The sequence below is a fragment of the Podarcis filfolensis genome, assembly GCF_964270895.1.
Source record: "Podarcis filfolensis genome assembly, chromosome: 10".
NCBI classification, from domain to species: Eukaryota; Metazoa; Chordata; class Lepidosauria; order Squamata; family Lacertidae; genus Podarcis; species Podarcis filfolensis.
This window is the reverse complement of record NC_139612.1, coordinates 29,401,042-29,422,389: the sequence shown is the minus strand read 5'-3', so window position 1 is coordinate 29,422,389 and position 21,348 is coordinate 29,401,042. Positions and strand designations below refer to the sequence as shown.

General features: G+C 42.9%; 1 protein-coding gene across 4 annotated transcripts in view; it reads right to left on the bottom strand.

Moving 5' to 3' along the window:
• Positions 1 to 18,321, bottom strand: part of MON2 (MON2 homolog, regulator of endosome-to-Golgi trafficking) — a 56,423-nt gene extending 38,102 nt beyond the window's left edge. For 3 of the 4 annotated variants that reach the window (XM_083574305.1, XM_083574306.1, XM_083574308.1), the window contains exons 1-5: positions 17,188 to 18,321; positions 11,183 to 11,246; positions 3,091 to 3,218; positions 1,573 to 1,704; positions 430 to 559 (exon numbers count right to left, since the gene is read on the bottom strand). In XM_083574305.1, coding sequence (XP_083430431.1) covers positions 430 to 559; positions 1,573 to 1,704; positions 3,091 to 3,218; positions 11,183 to 11,246; positions 17,188 to 17,298 — 565 coding nt within the window. In that variant the 5' untranslated portion in view covers positions 17,299 to 18,321. The remainder of the gene's footprint in view (positions 1 to 429; positions 560 to 1,572; positions 1,705 to 3,090; positions 3,219 to 11,182; positions 11,247 to 17,187) is intronic. The other variant, XM_083574307.1, reaches the window with a different exon arrangement.
• Between the last annotated feature and the right edge of the window lie 3,027 nt (positions 18,322 to 21,348).

The following is a 21,348-nucleotide window of genomic DNA, read 5'->3' as shown; positions in this document are numbered from 1 at the left end:
ATTTTGACCTGGACTGAAATCTCCACTCATCTCAGCATACTCTATGCAGCATTGCTGTGATGATAAAATGGGATAATCTTTGACCTGGCCCTCCAAATTCCTCAGATGAAGCCAGTGGTGGAGCTTCATGCTCCGGCACCGGGGGGCGGAGAGCAGGTGGGGGCGGGTGCGCATCCTGGGGGTCTGGCGCCCAGCGCGGGCGGGGGGGCAGCCGCGATGGCACCCCACCGGGATCACGCTGCCAGGGGCAGTGCGCTTCCCCTTCACTCCTCTTCCTCCGCCAGTGGATGAAGCGCTATACACTAATCTATTCACTTTTAGAATCAGGGTACTACTATATTGGGCTCCACCTACTTATAGCAAACAGACTTTTGCTATAAGTACCAAATGTTATGTAATATTTTAATTGCAATACAAACACATACCCACCTTTATAGTGTTCATCCTCAGCAACGACTCTTTCAAAAACAACAGTAACTACTTGCCGTACGGTGGCTGCCGCAGTATTATTTGTGATATTGTCTTTTGTGAAGTGCAACCGAAAGCAAAGGACAATTGCCTAAAAAAAATATAAACAGTACTCATTACACAACCCAAATAATAATCAAAGCTAAGGTGTAGAAATTATAAGTTTCTAAAACATTAAGTTGAATTTTAAAATGTTTAGGTTTCCGCCATCCTAAAATGCATCTATCTTGGAAACTGGCTCCTCCTTTACGTTTCATCAAAAGCCTCTTCACATGTGAAAAGAAAAATAATAATGTACAAGTCACACGATTGCTTCAACACTTTCATGTCAAGAATGCCTCAAGGATGCCCCTCTGTCACCCGTGTGCCAAGTACAAATAGCAATAATACAAAGAGACACTCTCAGACAGCCTCACAACTGTGCAGCTCTCTTTTACTGAAAACTTGATCCAAACTATGCATAATCCGATCACCATAGCTGACATAACTTTTAATGGATGAGATTAAGTAGTTGCAGCATAATTTTGATAAGCTTGTAGTTTAACTCAACAGTTTATTTTGCCAGCTTTATTTTACATTGCCCAGAAACCTAATTTATAATCTAAGTGTAAAATGATATTGAAAACTTTTTTGGCAAAAGCTCAGATGAAGAACAGATATATTTTGGTCCTTTTCTGCCATGATGCCCACCTGAAAGATTACTCTCCTATTTGCCAGAAAAGGCAATTTGCCAATTGCAAAAGGGCCATCTTGGATTTCTCCCTGATTTTACTAATTCATCCACACTAATGAAACATCTAAACGATCCTTTTCCTAATATTGCTATTTGTGAATGCTATTATTAAGGAAACACAGGAGACCATGAGACACTCTCAGTCTTTTCCTGAGAAGAATTTCAAAGCTAAGGTATTACTTGAACAGGCCTGTAGGGATTGCGTAAATAAGCCACACTGGTGTGCCATTTTTCTTTATATTTCCTTTGGTGTACAATGAAAGACAGCCTGTGAAACTTACTTGAGATTCACCGTGGAATTTTCAAGATCAGCTCATATTTATTGGTTAACATATAATGAAATACCACAATTTGATTTATACAGTGCCTACCTTAGAAAGTGCTTCATCATGGACAACTGTGTTGGTTGTTAATAATACAAGGACAGTCTGAAGAAGCTTGAGTTCTTCAAGGCTATTTTCCATCAGTTGCCAAAGCATATTGATAACATTTCCAGCAGCAACCTTGGGAACAAAAATTGAGATGGGCTATTCGATGCCAAGATACTATGTGGGGGGAAATGACTATAGAAGTGTCAATCATTAATTCCATCATACTTAATAAATATTGAATATGCTTTTTCACCCTGTAAAGATCTGTAGGGGATCGCCTCAAGCAATATGTTCTCTTCTTTGACTGACCTTTTAAGATGGCCCCAATCCACCTCTACTGGAAGCAGGGCTGCAACTCACTCTGCCTACCCAAGAAAGAGGTGGGGAAGGGAAAAGCTGCTACCACCTGGGAATAACAAAGCACTTTTGAAACTACTGAGCTTAAATAGCCCAGAGGCAGCAGTCATAGAAGAGAGGGAGACTGGCTTGCAGAGGAAAAAGCAAAGGCACATAATCTCTTAACCCGTCTTCCCCTGACAGCGGGGAGGGTCAGGGAACCCTGCTAATAGGCTTTCCTTCCAGCTCAGCTCCTTAAGGAGAGAATACCATGAGACTGGTTCACTGCGTGTGACCCTAGAGGGTCCCAAGGAGGACAACTTGACCTGTCACTCCTCAAACTTAATAGCCTGGAGAAAGGAATACTAGGGTGTCATGGAGCTTAGAAGCTGGGGAGAATCAGCAAGTGTGATGGGACCAGCAGCAGTATTGGGTGAGGACTCAGCACTGTGCAAGACAAGATGAGGTCACTGAAAAGAGAATTTTATTTGTGTGGGAATTTCATTCCCTGGGTGAGTGTTAAGTTGTACCAGTAGCCAAAGCCTCAATAAAGCTAGAGCAGCTGACCGTTTTGCATTATAATCCTAAAGTGTAAGGCTTGGTGTAATTCTCCTGGGTGACTTGCATACACCTCCCCTTCCCCTCAGTTTTCAAGTTGTGCTACACCAACATCAATGTTAACACTAGTCAGAGAGACCTTAAACTGTAGTTTGTGTACCAGCTTCTAACCATGACTCAAAATTGTGCCGTAGGTATATTTATATGTTTATGCTGCCTTTACGCTAGCATAGTTCAGCACACATGACTCATCCCCTACCAACTCCACTTTATCCTCACAACAAGCCTGTAGAGTAGGTGAGAGTTGGCAAATGGTTCAAAAATATTCAGTGAGCTTCAGGGCTGAGTGAGTCTCCTCTAACCTCAACAATCAACATACTACACACCATACTAACTCTCATAATGCTAAATACCACATTTCATCTGAAAATAAAACTGAAGGGGAATGCTCCTGCAAGAAGCCAACCCTAATAATCCCTCTGGGGTAGTGTTACAACTACACTGATCCTAAAGGCTATGCCTAGTCAGTTATCTTATTAGGATACTCTAATTTTTTTAATGATTCTTCAGCTATGTAAATTAGGCAACACTTCCATACCATTACTTGACTACCCCAAGTCTTACCTCTGAAACAACTTCATGAGACATGAGCCTTTGTATAGCTGCTAGACATAGTTGGGTGATCTTTGGTTCTTTTGTTCCACAACCCATTAGAAAAGGCTGAACCACTTCAGAGCTGTTCTCTTTCAAGGCTTTCAGATGGAGAAAAAACAAATATATACAATATCACAAGACCGCAGCTTTGATTAATAAAGAAACCATCTGTTGAAGATTAATATAATTAAAGTGATATTTCATGGAAAATATATATAAAAGAGATGGAAAGAGTTACAAATTTGGAACTTTTACTTTAATTTTATATCCACAGTAAGAACCTTTTGGAGCAGCTGCTTGAATCGTCTTCCAGCTGCCTGTTTGCATAGCATTTACTCCTTGCATTCACTTTGCTTTCCAAGCCTCTGAATTACCCCATTCTCATACACCATATGCAATATTCTACTGACTCTCCCATGTGCCCATTTTGTCATGGGCAAGATAGCTCTGTGATCCAACACATCCTTATGTTCATTGCACGAGAATACAAGAGTCTGAACAGAGTACTATGGAACAGAAGACTGATTATTTGATGTCTCCTTTCCTTCAAAGTACAAGTCTTAATTGCAGCCTACTTGTTTCAACATACTTGCTCTATGTGAACACACTGCTTGCACAGTATAGTAATATTTAATTTAACTGAAAGGTAGCCTAGTTTACAAAATCGTACATGTGCCAGGTTCTCAAAGATACCCATAGTGAGTCTATAGGAATTATAGTTTTAAATTATACATTGATATTAAACTCTAGCTGGAATTTTATCCTTTGACAGTGAGTACAATATACAACTCTCAAAACTATAGCTACTGCAGAAGTATATACACTTCTGATTCCAAACATGGAAATTTTAAACCAGATTTTTGTCTTACAACTAAGCAGTATTCAGTATTTTGTCTTACACCTAACTGGGGATGGGGTGGGGTGAGAGAGAGACTAGCTGAAGAAACTACCGGTAATTAAAACAAGCACTTCTTAGGCAAATAAGCAGGATTCAGCACTCAAAATTCACTTAAGTATATACACAGTGGGTATACCCTGACAGAAGTTTACCAAAGTTCTGAGCTGGTAAAGAATGGTATCCATAAATAATGTTGTATGAAATGCATCTCTTTTCTAGAATCTTATTAGGTACTATAGGGTGATAGTCTATTTCTTGCACAAGCACAAGGAAGTTTGATCCAGCAGGAAACATCTGCTCATGGTGGAGAAGGGGAAGTGGCTTTTGCCTATTTCCTCTCCCAAATCTGTTCTGAGGGTCCCTCAATCCTCCAGAACAGTTTGGGGGAGGGTGTTAGGTTCATCAGGAAAATCAGTCCAAATTACCTCCTCCCCTTGATGAGCAGATGCATCTGCTGGTGCAACAGAGCAAAGTACACTAACAGAAAATAGCCCATAACACTGAGAATTCTATTAGGAATATCCAGTATACTGAGCTACAGAAACAATCCAAAGGGGCATCAGTTATATAACCCCTCAACCCAGTTCTGTATTATCAGTGACACTACAACAGATTAATTAGAAACAGTAACAGAGATTCTGTACTGATGACCTTCGTGGTCCCTTCCAACTCTACAATTCTACGATACAAAATACCATTTCAAATCAGAACGCAATTACTTGAAACTGGAAAAGCCTAGAGAGAGTGAAAGGCCTCAAACTGTGTATGGTTTGTTTGTTTTTTAAAAGAGAAATCTTGATTTGGTTTTCTAGGAAAATGTAAGCAGTGAAGGCATCTATATTAATGCACAGATGTATCGTGTCTTAGAAGATTATTCACAGGTTTATCAAGGCAGCCATTAAACCTAAAAGCGTTAGGTAAAGGTAAAGGGACTCCTGACCATTAGGTCCAGTCGTGGCCGACACTGGGGTTGTGGCACTCATCTCGCTTTATTGGCTGAGGGAGCCAGCGTACAGCTTCCGGGTCATGTGGCCAGCATGACTAAGCCGCTTCTGGCAAACCAGAGCAGCACACAGAAACACTGTTTACCTTCCCGCCGGAGCAGTACCTATTTATCTACTTGCACTTTGACGTGCTTTTGAACTGCAAGGTTGGCAGGAGCAGGGACCGAGCAATGGGAGCTCACCCCGTCATGGGGATTCGAACCGCCGACCTTCTGATCGGCAAGTCCTAGGCTCTGTGGTTTAACCCACAGCACCTTGTAAATAATGTTGAGTTTAAAGAGGAATTGTACAATGTAAATTAAAGTACTAGGATATAGATAAAAAGTACTAGTAAGCATTTCCAAGTGCTACTGTATTAGTGTTCTAGGCATATAATCTTTGAAGTCTAAAAAGGTAAAGGTACCCCTGCCCGTACGGGCCAGTCTTGACAGACTCTAGGGTTGTGCGCTCATCTCACTCTATAGGCCGGGAGCCAGCGCTGTCCGCAGACACTTCCGGGTCACGTGGCCAGCGTGACAAGCTGCATCTGGCGAGCCAGCACAGCACACGGAACGCCGTTTACCTTCCCGCTGGAAAGCGGTCCCTATTTATCTACTTGCACCCGGGGGTGCTTTCGAACTGCTAGGTTGGCAGGCGCTGGGACCGAACGACGGGAGCGCACCCCGCCGCGGGGATTCGAACCGCCGACCATGCGATCGGCAAGTCCTAGGCGCTGAGGTTTTACCCACAGCGCCACCCGCGTCCCCTTTGAAGTCTAGTTAGCTAATTATTCTCCCTAATTAGGGCAAAGGACTATAGTTCAGTAGTAGAGCATCTGCTCTGCAATTCAGAAGGTTTCAAAACAATCCCTGGCATTTCCAGGTAGGACTGGAAATGTTGCTTGTCTGAAACCCCAAAGAGCTGTCAGTGTGGTAGGCAATGGTCTGACTCAGTACAAAGTGGTTTCTGAGGTTCTATTATGTCATAAAAATTTATACTGGGTGTGGGTGGAATTCCACTGTTGCTGTTTTCTAGGTTGCTTATGTCTTTTAAGACTAATCCCGAGTTTTGTTACTAGTTGTAAGTCTTGTCCATAATGATATTTGTGAGGCTGCAACTGTCTTCCATACACTAAGTCACTGTATGCTATCTAGTTCTTTAAACAGATAAGATGAGATGCTTCTGTCTCTTAGTGCAAGTTTGTTTGGATTATAGCTGACATTACCTGTCATAGCTTTCCCACTTATGTCAGCATTCATGATAGCAATGAAAACAAAAGAAAAATAAATTAAATAGACGTGTTAAAGTGAAAAAATAGGGCAAGAACTATTCTAAAGTATATTCTTATGCAACATGAGTGGATTTTAAGTAATACTAGAGTAATTATTCAAAATCAACTAATCTTAAACAATAAAAACTAATTGTGGCATCATTTTTGTTGCAACAGACCACCTGCCCCTGCCCTTCTGTACTCATGTACTCTCAAGTACACAGAAGCAACTATAAATATTTTCTCTGGTGACACTAATGCTTAAGACTTGCTAGTGCAACATTTAAAAGAATAATAACCAACAAGAGAAATATTTTTCTAATCTTCATTAGTTATTTAAGATACTGGTTGTGGACCAGTGAACAGGAAGAAATGGAATAGAAAAATAAAGCATTTTTCAAAGTCTATTGGTTCATAACAGTAATATGAGTGAATATAAAACTAATCAGATTGGGTAACTGGAATGAATATGGTAACAGGTAAATCTCAAATGAAAGATTGAGTTTAATAGGGTTCACTTCCAGGAAAGTGGGTATAGTGTCCTTGGTGACACCAAACATTTTCCTCCATAAAATCTAAATAATTCAAAGTTCATATAATACTACCACAATATTGGAGCAAGGTACACATGAGAACACAGTTAAATTTTTTAAATGGGCAAATTATTGGGAGGTGGGAGAGGAGAGTTGGTGAACACTTTCCTGTTCTGGCAACTTCTTGTTGAACTGGGCAAATGGGGCTCATATATGGTAAACTCTGTTTACAGGTTTTTTTTTTTAATCTCCTAAGGCAATTCTTTATATTTTTGCATTATGGCCTGTCTAATTCTGACTGTTGTTGACTGGGGTGGGTGGCTGACAGGCACTTGGGAACCCCAGCACAAGAGGATTTCTGCAGGCATTACCAAGATCGCTGCACAGGGCTTCCAATCAGCAGCATACTTTCCAGGATGACAGAATAGAGAGGTGTACTTGAAAGTGATTGTGAAAGTGATGCACAAGCCTCTTATTTGTGCATTGGAAACCACATCTCCACCTGCCCCATACATGACGTCACCTGCCCCACGTAAAGCATCAGATGTGGGACAGGTGGTGAAAAAAGTACTGTGGGCCAAATTTCATGGAATGCCAAGTTTGACCAGTGGGCCAGACATTTCCTAGCCCTTGTTTAAGAAGTGGGCATGGGGTATCCAGATAAGCTTCAATTTAAGTACTAGTTGGAAGATCTTCAGACCTACATAGCTTTAGGAAGGGAAGTACATAATTTATTCACTTCCAGTTTGCAAAACATCATAAGAAGCAGTTTCAAAATCTGTGAGATTTGGGGATATTTTACTCTCTCAATATTTACAAGCAATATATTAAATTGTATTTGGTTACCCTAAAATTCTACATTAAAAACATAGATTCATTCAGTAATTAATGTAACTACAGAAAGAAGGCTGAAACTGGCAACATTTCATTTACTGCCCATTAAATTTCACAGAATGAGTTGTGGGAGGAATGTTTTGGAGAGGTCCTCTCTATCACTTTTACTTCTCCAAACACACCCATGCAGCAACACATCCTTTTCTCCATATCACCAGCAATTTTGCTTCTTTGTTCTGCTGTTCAACTGGGTCATCCAATTTTCATTTGGATGACCCATAAGATAGTTTGGAATTGGGGTGGGGGAAGAGCAGACATGTGCATATTGGCTTAGTCTGCAGAAGCCATTTTCCTGCAGCATCTCTCTCATGAAACAGGGCACCTACATCTATAAAATGTTTGTCAAATTATAAGTTTTGAGTACTTCAGTAACAGCTAATACAGTAACATAATACATTATTGTTGTTGTTGTTGTTGTTTGTATAATGCAAATAGCAGTAAAATACATAGAACGCAATAAGGAACAGGGGGTATGCAACCCAAAATAATCTATGGGCCACCACAAATGATAGACCCTCAACCCCAGAAGAGTGTCCTCTACAGGATGGTATTGAATTGCATCCAGTCCTGTGCTTTGTTTTGGCACAAGACACTGTACACTGTGTTAACTTACACTAATAATAGCTAAAACACACAAAAAGCAGGGTATGCACCCTGTATTAAGATTGGTGTCACCCCAGATCATACAACCATACTTCCAGGAGTGTGTTTCTACATATTCTGGCAAATAGCATACTCAGGGTCACCATGACACCCATGAGGCTGCCCCAACGTAGCTCAACATTTGTAGCAGGGCACACTCTTTATTTGCCATCCAATGGATTCGAATGGTTTTCCGGAGGGCTCCAGGGAGCTTTCCAATTGGCAAGGCTGGCTCTTCTGCCAAACACGGAAGGTGACATGGGAGTCTGAACACCCTTTCCCAACGGGCAAAGTAAGCAGAGCTCTGTGTTATGCTCTAGAGTGAGAACTATTAAGCGAGTGAGCAGGTGGGGGGAAATCACAGCAAACGTGCCCAGGTCACACTCTATTCAGTAGCTCTGAAAGTGGCAAAGTAAGCTTACTTCTCCTCTGTGCCCCAGTTTTGTCATCCAGTGCAGTTGTTCTGGGCGGCCAAGGTCTATTACCTGTGGGCCTAGGCACATGGTAGAGCCTGTGACTGTTTGCAAGGCATTATGAGGATAATTTCACTTGCATCCACTGGAACTTGGACTCCAGGTTTTAGAGCAGGCAATTCTGGAGCACTTATTTGTTGGATGTTGTTGGACAGGTTTCAGTTGTTGCAGCCTGAGGGCGTGGACAGAGCATTTGGTAAGGTTTGTGCAACAACTGTTGGATCCTTGCCCCTCTTCATTTACAAAATTGGGCAGGGAGGGGTCAGCTGGTTGAGCTAGGAAGGTAATTAATGCTTTCTTACAAGAGGGAATGGATGCATTTGCATGGCATGCCACTGGCTTCACATTGTGGAGTGACCAAAACCTCTATGCCCAGTTCAAATCAAATGCTACGCTAGGAATCATAGTTTGCTGTCTCAGTCACACGAGGGGTGGGGATAATGAGGTGGAATCCTAAAAAACGTAAACAGGTGCTCGCTGTGTAAACTTTCCCTGAACTTGAGTACCTGGAAATCACTGAGGATTCAAACAGGATCTTCAGATACCAAAGACTATCCCAGAATTTTGATAACTATATATATTTCACCTGCTTTGATGAAAAATTGGACTAGCACATTGTCATAACTTTTACTGAAAACCCATAGACCATTATTATCTTCATGTTCTAAAAGCACTAAAGATATTCAACAACAAATCACACACAAAGCTTTGATTTAAAGCAGGGGTGTCAAACTCAAATTCATCGGGGGCCACATCAGCAGTTTGGTCACCCTCAAAGGGCCGGTTGTATCTGTAGGACTATGTGTCCACTCTTAATATCATAAATTATTGTCACTGCATTCAATTATTACTGTTTTCTGTAATAATGTAGACGGTCCAGAAGGACGTTATGTGTTTGGAGTGTGTGTGCGTGCGCGCCTCTCTCTCTCTCCTACTCACCCCCCCCACCAGCCACCCCATATTCCCAAAGAACAACTTGATCACGGGCATCGTCGGTCCTGGAAAGGCTGGCTGTGCAAAGATGGAGAGGGAGGCAAAATGAAGAGGAAGGGAAGCCCCGGGCTGGTGAAATCCAGCGCGGAGGAGAAGAGGACGCCTCCCGCAGGGCGAGTTTGCACGGCGGGAAGGATCGGGAAGCAATAGCAGGACGTGCGAGGAGAGAGGGGCTTTCGAAGCCACCCACCCTGGGAGCAGACTCTCCTTTAAAAAAAATAAATGATGATGATGGATTCTTAACATCTGGTGGGAATTTTATTTTCTCTCTCTTCCTGCTTTCTCCTCCTCCCGCCACCAAGCTCGCCGCCGCCGCCACCATCAGCATCTCTTTGCATTTGATGTGCGATGCTGGGAGGGGGGAATGCAGAGGAGTTGGAGGCAAGGCGAACGGATATAATAACGCGGAGAGTTTGGCGAGGAGAAGACGCGGATGCTCCGGATTGCTGGCTTGCTCCTGGCTGAAATCACTGGGTTGTGATTGGAAATCTAATCAGATCCTGGGATCGGCGAGGGGGGAGAGCGTGAGAGCAGCGGAGGGGGGGGGCAGAGAGGGAGAGAAGAAAAGAAGAGCCCCAAAGTTGTCGTTTCTGAGAAAATAATTTCAGATGTTGCAAGGGGACACGCCTCGGTGGAGGGCGGAGGGGGAGACACGGGAAGCGTGGCCGTGGGAACCCCCGATGTAACGTGGACGCACAGAGAAGGAGCCGCTTGGCCGGAGCTGAGCAGACATAACAAAATCGTGTTATTAAACCAAACAGCGGCCGTTTCAGACAGACAGGGCTGCCGCTGCTGCTGGTGGCGGCGGCAGCAAGGGAAACCTTCCGCAGAAGCCAAAAACGCTTCTCTCCCACCAAGAGGGATTCCAAGGTGGCTGAGGATTGGAAGAAAAGGGGAGTTTGGGGGGCGGGCGGGGAGGATCCAGCATCCCCGGAGAAGATCCAACGCTGGAATAAAAAAGTTTCTCCGAGGAAAAAGACTCCCCCTCCGCGGCGCGGAGAGACCTGACCTTCTGCTTGCTCTTTTTGAGCAGTGAGCGGGAGAGAGAAGCCAGCTGCCCGCCTCGCTTCGGCCCCCGACGACGAAGGCACAAGTTGAGAGACGAGGGGACATTTGAAGCAGCAGCCACGTCCTTAAGAGCAACGGGGGGAGGCGAGTAGGGAGCCGCACCATGTAAACTTTCTTGTGTCAAAAAAAGAAAAAGAAAAAAGCGAGAATAAAAGGTGAAGGCTGGCGGCCGCCGGCGGCTACACGGGCCACATGACAAGGTCTGGCGGGCCGGATTTGGCCCACGGGCCTTGTGTTTGACACCCATGATTTAAAGAGACTTAAAATAAATTTTCTGATTAGGATTTTTGGTGTTTGCAAATATTTACCTGACAAGACATCACTGTTTCGTGCAGCTATCGTTTTTACTTTTATTATTCCTGACTCAGCAGCCTGTAAAGAAAAGACAAGAGATTATTAATATATTAGTTTTTTCTTAGAAGCATTTTATCCTATTCTTCAGCTGAAATGGCTCCCACAGCAGCTTACTATAATCAGTAGTAAGTCATCGCTGACCTCAGGCTTACAATCTAAAAGCCACTTCTCAGACTGTACTATAAGAAAGCAATTCTTCATTTAACAGAAGTGAAATTAAAGTTGTTATGCCTGCAAAATCTTGTGGCAGAAATTGCTTCCCATGAAAGTATATTTCAATGCCCCAGAATGTGATGTATTAACAACTGAGTCTCATTACATCTCCCATCTCTGCCTTAAGACCTTCACATCGTTATCTCTTTATTATTTGCAAATTTTCTCACTTTTTAAGGTCTCCTATGGTATACCCAAGTGCGCTCAATAAACGCTTAGTTAAAAAAACACAGTTCTGAGGTGTTGGCATGGAAGTTGCTTAAAGGATAAACATAAATACACAATTTCTGTCTAAGAACATCCCATGGCAATCCAAACTATTTTTTTCTGATCTCATTCATGTTTCACATACAATATTCAAGGCATTCAGAGAGGTAGACAAGAATACGAATATTGTGTCTACACAGATAGTGTGCATGCACCAATCAGACCAGTCTATACTTCCAACCACTCCCTTATACACAGATTAGATGCCAACTAAACCTAATACACAACACTCTTGCTAATGCAGCAGAAAATCCAACAAGGGTACTGTAACTAAAAAGATGTTAAAACATTCTTGACTCAGCTGAAAAGTTAACTAGAATGCCACAATGTTCTACTTTTTATGTATTTCCTAACAAGGTTCGGCTACGAAAAGAAGTTAAATGAAACCAGGGTTGCAAGATTTTATAGCTCAATTCCAATCAAAAGTAAGTCCCACTGAGTTTAATAGAAGTTGTGACCAGTTAAGTGTGCACAGAACTGCATTATTAGCAAATTAATAAAGTACTTAATCACTCTGTTTTACCAAAGAGAATAAAGATACCAGAGTATTTTGTGTATTTAACATTAAACAGTAAGTTTTCATGACATTCTATGTAGTCCAATTTTAAACCACATATTCTTATATCAAACATTGTTTCATATACAACCTTGGGGGGAAACTTATAGAAGCTAACATGTCTAATATAATAAACAACTTGTTCATATTTCTTTCTGTTTCAAGGGCTTCTGTAAAGAATCCAGTTTAAAAAAACCTAATGCCTTGCAAACCATCACATGATCAAGCATGTTGTCTTATTTGAATGCCAAAGTACTGTGTGAACTGTGTGAAATTTAATTTAATTTAATTATTTTTTTAACATCATTTGCTAGATGTTTAAAACAGCTCCATAAAACGTAACAATCAGAAGAGGGGGGAAAACAAACAAACACAAATATTTCCTGCTTGGCAGGGGGTTGGACTCAATGGCCCTTGTGGTCTCTTCCAACTCTATGATTCTATGATTAAAGGGACCAGGAGGGGGAAAGGTGAGAGAATAAAATATACAACTAGCTTTGAATTATTGACATATATATTTACATATGTTTTAGGGAAGCTTTTAATGTTTGACAGACTATTGTATTTTAATATTTTGTTGGAAGCCACCCAGAGTGGCTGGGGAAACCCAGCCAGATGGGCGGGGTATAAATAAATTATTATTATTATTATTATTATTATTATTATTATTATTATTATTATTATACAATGCAGCTCTTTCAATAAGTGAAGTTAGTAGATTTTAAGGACTAGTGTACAGCTGAAAAACTCAAAGTCCTTTTAAGTATTCCTATTAGCCTGTTAAATATTTTACCACACCAATGCCTGTGCTCCTAGATAGCAGATAACTTTGCCTCAGCAGTAACCTGAACCTTCTGTAAAACTGCAATCCTAGTTCAGAATCTTGAAACTGCTGATTCAGCTAGAAAGGCAGCGCTACTCAAAATTGTCAGCTTATGCTGACGGACTCTAAATGAAAGCAGGAGCAGAGCTGTGGAGGACTAACAGTCAGCCGTATCAAGTAATTGCTAAAGCTACCTTGCTGAGGACAATGAAATAAATGGCCTAAAACCACTTTTAAAAGAGTGACACTTTCTTTACTAGTTTCTCACAGGAAAAATGTTCCCAAATATCTTTGGTATAGAGTCCAAGGATGATAGTAGAACCTTGTGCCTATTTCATGGACAGTTACAGGGGCAAAAGAATAAGCCACAGAAAGTAGGTTTTACAGTGGTACCTCTGGTTATGAACTTTAATCGTTTCGGAGGTCCGTTCTTAACCTGAAACTGTTCTTAACTAGAGGCGTGCTTTTGCTAATGGGGCCTCTTGTTGCCACTGCGCTGCTGGCACACAATTTCTGTTGTCATCCTGCGGCAAAGTTCTCAACTCGAGGTAATTCTTCCAGGTTAGCGGAGTTTGTAACCTGAGGCATTTGTAACTCAAAGTACCACTGTACAGTGGTACCTCGGGTTAAGTACTTAATTCGTTCTGGAGGTCCGTTCTTAACCTGAAACTGTTCTTAACCTGAAACACCACTTTAGCTAAAGGGGCCTCCTGCTGCCGCCGTGCCGCTGGAGCACGATTTCTGTTCTCATCCTGAAGCAAAGTTCTTAACCTGAAGCACTATTTCTAGGTTAGCCGAGTCTGTAACCTGAAGCGTATGTAACCTGAAGCATATGTAACCCGAGGTACCACTATATATACTAAAGAGTAACCACCATAGTATTACTCAGCATACAAATATAGCCTGGCTTATGATTGGATCCCCTTCGGAACTTGAAATATGGGTACCCCCAACAAAAATTTAAAATTCGACTTTGTAATTTGGAATTTATGTAATTTGGTTTGATTTGATGTGATTGGTTGGTTAATAAAAATTATTTTTTAAAAAAACAAAAAACAAATATAGCCTGGCTTTGTCCAGCACATGTATTAGTGGTACATGGCACAAAGCCTCCATCGTACTTTTAAATATATCCCTTCTAATTATAAAGTTTTTATTGTCATGCTTGAACATAGATTGAGAATGGAAGTTAAATGTGTATAAACTGAAATTCAACACAAAAGGGTTTTCCATTTATCCCTATAATTTTATTAATGTTGTGTTATTACAATTCATAGCCAAGACCATTAAACATTAAATCTGAGCCCCCAAAATCTGCTCTGGAGGCTGAACCTGGATCATCTGGTAATAAGCCCCAATGTGTTCAGCGAGAGTAGATGTGCAATGGACTGCACTGTTAGTGGATATAAGGCATTACAAGCTACATAAAATGAAGCATTATAGCTATACACCTGCTTAATTATGTGCTGTTGGAATGATAGTGAAAATACTAAAACAAAAAAATTCTGCCATTTTCATGTACAGGATTTACTACTGGGTTAAAAAAAAATGGTTAATGTTCCTTGTGCAATGAGTACCATGCAGTTCAATGCTAGTTTAGAAACCAGACGTGTAGTACTGGCTAACAAAGAACAAAGGTTACTTTATATCCTGCCTCCCCCAAATGTTTGTCCTCTCAAATTCTTTAAATTGTGAATATATCCTACAAAAAAGGAAATAATAATAGGCGGGTCTAACTGTAGCATTTTAAAATAGTGTATTACCAAACAGTCCACTTTCCGTTAGCCTTGATATTCTAAAATATTGCATCTTGCATACTGTAGAGTTGTAACATTTTATGGAAACGAGAGGAAAATTCTGTAGAAGTTTAGAACTGTGATTCTCAAATTTTGCTCTTTAAACTTTGAAGACTTACTACTCAAATCTGCCTTAAGGAAAGTCAAATCTTCCATCAAATCAAGCAATCATTTCTCTCCTACTCACATCCTTCAGTGCTATCTATGATGCTACCTACTACTACCTACTCCTTACTTTGCCACCAACTTGGCAAATCTACAAACCTGATGCATGACTACGTGGTGAGTTACACCCAAATGTTTTGGATTTTTTTGCATGGAAGGCTTTGACGGACGCTCTAATAGATCATCTTCTTCATGTTATTATTATTGTTGCTGTTGTTGTTGTATTATTATTATTATTATTATTATTATTATTATTATCATCATCATCATCATCATCACCATCATCCCCACCCATCTGGAAGCTCTGGGTGGCTTCCAACACACATAAATACATAATAAAACGCCAAACATTAAAAACTTCCTGATACAGGGCTGCCTTCAGATGTCTTCTAAATGTTGTGTAGTTCTTTATCTTTTTGACATCTGATGGGAGGGCATTCCACAGGGAGGGCGCCGCTGCCGAGAAGGCCCTCTGCCTGGTTCCCTGTAACCACACTTCTTGCAGTGAGGGAACCACTAGAAGGCTCTCGGAGGTAGACTTCAGTGTCCGGGCTGAACAATGCAGGTGGAGATGCTCCTTCAGGTATACAATACTATTATCCCCACCCCCATCAAAAAACCCTTTCATGGGAATATACTTTAATTGGCATCTTCGTTTATGTCCTATAGGCTGAAGCTATGGATTTTAAGTACACCCTAGAACACTTTTGGTATCAATGAGGTCCGCACTATACAACAGAGCACCCTTTGCTCCACATTTTAATCTAGGCACAGTACAACAAATCTATAACAAAGTACAAGAAAACATTAGAACCTCAGGTTAGCACATTAAAGAGGTTGTTTTATATCAAATTAACATATTTGTTTACTTTCTCCATATCCGCCTTATGGAACACAATGCTAGCAACATGCAATTCTCTTTCAATTCATTAAAAACATCAGTACAGTCTTAGCTTATTGATTTCAACAATCAAGAGCTCCTGAATTTTTACAGGGGCAAATATCGTTATACAGAGATGGGAACCTCAGGCTTGGGGGGCAACTGCAGCCCTGTAGATGTCTTTGTATGGTCCTTCCCCAAGCCATGCTCCTTACCAGCCCTCCTTGAATGCTTATGACTGGCTAGAATGTGGTCTGACAATACTCTGGTGGTAATATCACCTGGATGGACAATAACAGCACCACCCTCTGGAAACAACCATCAAAGTAGGACCAGAACCACCGCAAAGCAGTGCCACCTAACCCTAACTCATATTACTGTATATTATTATCAGTTATGATTCTCATCTTCAGCATTGAGTATTTCACTCTGCAAAAAACAAACTTTGCTTGATTTACTTAGTTTTAAGATATTAAACAGGGCATGCTTCTCAGAGCTCAAGTTCTTAAAATTCTGAAGTCCTTACCAAAGTTTGAAGACTCACATACGCAAACCATCAACAACAACCGCTCGCAAGTGGGACAAGACAGCAATATGATACGCACATGGGAGCTGTTCCAAGTGCCACTTTCAAATGTAATATACAACGGAAACCTGCTTACCTATCAGTGGCAAAACAGGAACAGCTTGCAAACTCGTTTGGGTAATGCAATCCTTGCTGATTACCCAAACAGTTGCTACTACCAGTCAGTGCCTTGAAACCTACTATATTCAAAGCCACCTGTCTCCAAACAAGGGCCTCCAAGTTATCCTAACAGATGATAAGAAGGCTTTTGCCTATCTTTTGAGCGGTATCGATTGCCTCCCCCAGCAAAAAAAAAAAGGGCACCATTGCTAAGCCTAGGAAATGTACACTTAAAAAGTTCGCCCACTAGAGAGACTGAAGTCTGGGAAGAGGGAGGTACAACCGGGAACTGCTTGTTACAAGAAAGTGCTGCAAGCGGACCGCGCTGGCCAAGCGGTGCAGACGTTTGCAATGTAGACGCAGCCGCCCGACTCGGTTCCACTCCGGGATTTCAGTTCTCAACGGGGGTGGGTGGAGAGGAAAGGCCTCAGCGAGACCCCACGTACCTCTTCCTAAAGCAGGCCGGGGAAAGGCCAACACGACACAACAAATACACACAAACACTGACACGCCCCCCCTCCCACCCGAGACAGTCTAGTTTCTCTCCCCCTCCCCCCCAAAAAACCCCCCTCACCTCCTTGACTGGAGGAAATTTCTTCCGGCACTCCAGGCTCAGGGCCCGCAGGTCGCCCTGCATGTTTTCCAGCAGCTTCTTCACGGCCTCGGGGCTGCTCGTCCCGGCCATGGCTCCTCCGCCGTGTGGGGAAGGCAGCGACGCGAAGCCGGCAAGGGACAGGCCCGGCCGAGCCAGCGTCGCCGTCTGAATGTGGCGGCGCCCGGAGGCCGTCAAGTCCCGGGCGGAGCCACGGGCAAAAGCAGCAGCACCACCACCAGCAGCAGCCGCCTCAGCCTCCAAGGCCGGCCCGCCGCGTCCACGTCCGCTCCCGCTCCCACAATGCCGGGCGCCGCCGCCGCACGTCAGCCCCGCTTCCGTGCGACAGAGGCCTGGCAAAGAAGGGGCGGCGCGAAGGAGGGGAGGAGGGCCCGCAGGGCGGCGCGGCCCGAGGACGGCGGGGCTGAGGCGGGTCTGTCAGGGGCGGAAGATGGGGGGCAAAGACGGGGCGCGACCCTGTCCGGCCTTGGGTTGGACGCAGTCACGGGGCAGAAGAAAGAGGCCGTCGGTTCCTCAGAGCATGTGCAGTTCTTGCTTCTTCCCCCATGCAAGGTGGCATGGAAGGGATTCCAGCTCCTCTTTCTTGAAATCGCCGGCACTTATTTCCTTGCGTCACCAGCCCTGTTCAGGGAAGTTTTTAGTGTGGGATGTTGTCTTGTGTTCTTACTATTTTTTTTGTTGGGATCCACCCGGAGTGGCTGGGTCAACCCAGTCAGATGGGCGGCATATAAGTAATAAATTATTCTTATTAATTATTCTTATTATCAGCAGCCCCGACTCGGCTTTTTTTTTTTTAAGATCCCTGCCATTGCCTCTCAGATTTGCCATATCAAAGAGATATGGGATTATCCATGTTGTTTACTGCCAGCTCAATGCCATAGACATCGTTACCCCGCCGTAAAACCTAGTGAGTTCAGTAGGTCTTGCGCAAGGGGGAATCGATACAGGTTCCCAATCTTAATAAGCATATTGAGCCATCGACATCACCCGTGGCTGGCAAATACTCCTTAATCAAACAATGGAAATTGTGTAGCAGGTTGCACTGCATTTTTCCTTAAAAAACAAAACAAAAAGGTATCTGTTTAAGATTTGTGTTGTATCCCACCCCCTACAGTGTTAATTGTCTTTTTTTTTTACGGTTAGGGTAGTAACACCCTTCTGTTACTGATAATAGCTTCAGATTCCAACACCACTGCCAGTAAAGGAAAACTTGCTTCCATTATGGATTGAGTGGGTTACAGCTGATCAGCCCTGTTGCTTTGGCCCAGAGGACCTTTGCAGGAACTGTTGCCTGGCAATTGGCAGGTGCCAGCAGAAGCTTGCCTCAATCAAGGGTTGAATGAGATCCAGTTGCTCAGTCTTCTCCTTTACATCGGAGAACACCAATGAAGGCCAAGCTTGAATGCAGGAAAAGCCACCTGCGTAACCCTGTAGTGGCATTTCTTAAGTAACATTTTTATTGTGAGAATTGTTTTTTGTAAGCTGCTTGGAGAGCATCCCAGGGTTATGAAGTGAGATAAAGCATTATAAATACTATTCCTGGGTGTGTGTTTTTGTTTGTTTTGCTTAAGCATGAGGTGCATTTACTGATATTAGTATCCATGCTTCCAGTTCTTGCTTCTTTAAAGGGGAAGTTGGCAGCTGTCCCTCACTTTAAGATACACATTCCTTATGCCAAGATACTACAGTTCTACAATGTGTACTTAGTGGAACAGATTATAACATTGCCAAAGTTGCGTAATCTAGAAAGAGCCTATGATCTCTTCATGAGAAATCGGCAGCAGACCTAGGTGAGCAATTTGCCATCATTCCTAAGGCTCCTTTTTATTATGCACCCTCATTTACTTTCAGCTTGTGACAAGAGTGATGCATCCCACATTATGTGTTTAGCTGCACAGTTTAAAGTGTGCTCTAAACATAGTCTAATTGTCATGAGCACATATTTGAAAATGTGTGGTAGAGAAGTACAGTCAGCAGAGAGCTAGGTTTTCCTACATTTTCCCGGCAAGTGTACATTAGCGTCAAGAGAAAATATACCGCTGTGTTAAGGTGTGGAAAACACCAGGGGGTGTGGAGGGGAGTAAAGGATTTTCTTTATCCACCTCCTCACCAGTATGAACAGAGCTGACAAACCAGGAGCTGGGCCAGAGGATTGTGGACTCTGCCAAAACCTCTCCTCCTTTCAGCACTAGACTAGAGTCATCGCTATAAATGGAGGAAGTGCTACTGACTCTTCTTCAGTTCTTGTTCTATTGTTAAATTAATAGTTCAATAATACTGGCATGGTGATGAACTTCAGGGGGGGGGGGGAATTAAGAGCCACCATGTCATTGTGACACTACTGTAAGACATGTACATGATTAAGATTACATTTATGCACATGATTGATCAAAGCATTTGCCTTTAGCATGGCTACTCACATGCTCAAAATACGTAGCCTCTAAAATATTTTAATTGCAATATCCTGCCACATTGCCTTAATTGTACCTTGCAATCCAAACCTAAATGTATGCTGAGGTAAGAATACACTCAAGTACTTCAGTAATAAGGAAATACAGAATATAGCTAGAATATTGGCTTCTGGCTTTTTCTTGGATTAAGAATGCATACTTCTGAAAATACAAACTAATGCACATCAAATAAAAGAGACTGGATTAACTTTTAAATGAGTTAGCGAACTCTTTGTTGGTAGTGATCAGCTGAAGTTATAAGAAGGTGCAGTGTTAAAACAACTATATAATTTCTTGAAGCCAGAGATTTTCAAACGTTATTGAGTCCATGGCTCCCTTGACTAACCACATTCTTTCTGCCATACCCCTGTGGGACTCAGAAACAAGTTACATCACCCCTTGCCTGCAGAACTGGCTGCTTCTCACCATTTTCCAAACATCCTTGTGGAGTGTGCCCTCAGCCTTCTCTCCTTGGGTGTCCTCCGGGCAGCTGCTGCCGCCGCCTCTAGTCTCTGAGCTGTCCCACCTCCCGCTCAAGTGAGGTGCCTCCTCACACTGCCCCATAGGGGCCTGGAAAGAGGATACCCTCAGCCTTAGTGGTGCAGTGGAGACTGGCCAAAGGTGAACATGAGGCCAGCATCTTCCCTTGGGAGGCAGCAGTGGCGGCAGCAGCAGCAGCAGGCACTCAGCTCCCAGGCAGGCCTTGCACACAGCAAGCACATGAAAGACCAGAACAGCACCTGCCTGCCCACCCTCCCACTTGTCTGTTCATTTCCCAACAGCAAGGGCCAGTGGGCTGGGCTCCCTCACCAGCTTGCTTGCTTACTCTGAGGCCGCCTCAGCTCCTAGCAACCAGCACCCACTGGCCAGCCCCAGAGGCACCATTCGCCTGGGGAGCTTGTAGCCAGGGCTGATGCAACAAACAGCTGTACAAGCCTTGGGGAGGCAGAGATGCAAGAGGGCATCTGTGGAGGGAGGGAAGGAAAGAGCGAGAGAGGCCAGTGTTGCCCGTGGCACCCCTGATCATCATTCAAGGCACCCCAGGGTGCCAAGGCACACTGGTTGAAAACCACTGCTTTAAGCTATTGTAAAGTGTCCTGAGATAATTTGATAAAGTGTAGTACAAAAATATTTGAAACACCACCAGGTATTCACTGTATTAAAATTAGCATTGTTTGAGATCCCAAGGGATCAAAAAGCTTCAGTCTCAAGTAAGATTCACCACTGTATCTACACATTAGCCCACCAAATGATCAACCAGTATCATCCAGATTACAGTATGCCATGGACTGAGAATAGGAATGGGAAAGTAGTGTACTGCAAGGGTACATGGCATACACAGAAAACTGGTCCAGAAAATTCAAAAATTAAGCTAGTCCTAAAACACTTTAACCAGGTGGTGGTGAACCTGTAGTCCTCAAACTGTTGATGGACGTCTGCTCCCAGCCAGCATGGCCAGGAATGATGAAAGCCAGTCCAGAAATGTCTGTAGGACCACAGCTTCCCCACCCCTTACTTAAACCAAGTTCTAATACTGTGTATGTTATTTGCTCTATTCCTGTAAGCATCCCAAGAACTCCAGATACCTCAGTTGTGCTTCATACAGATGGCTATAATACAGATGTAAAACATTTGAGACACTTGGCTTATTAGGAATTTCAAATTGTTTTCT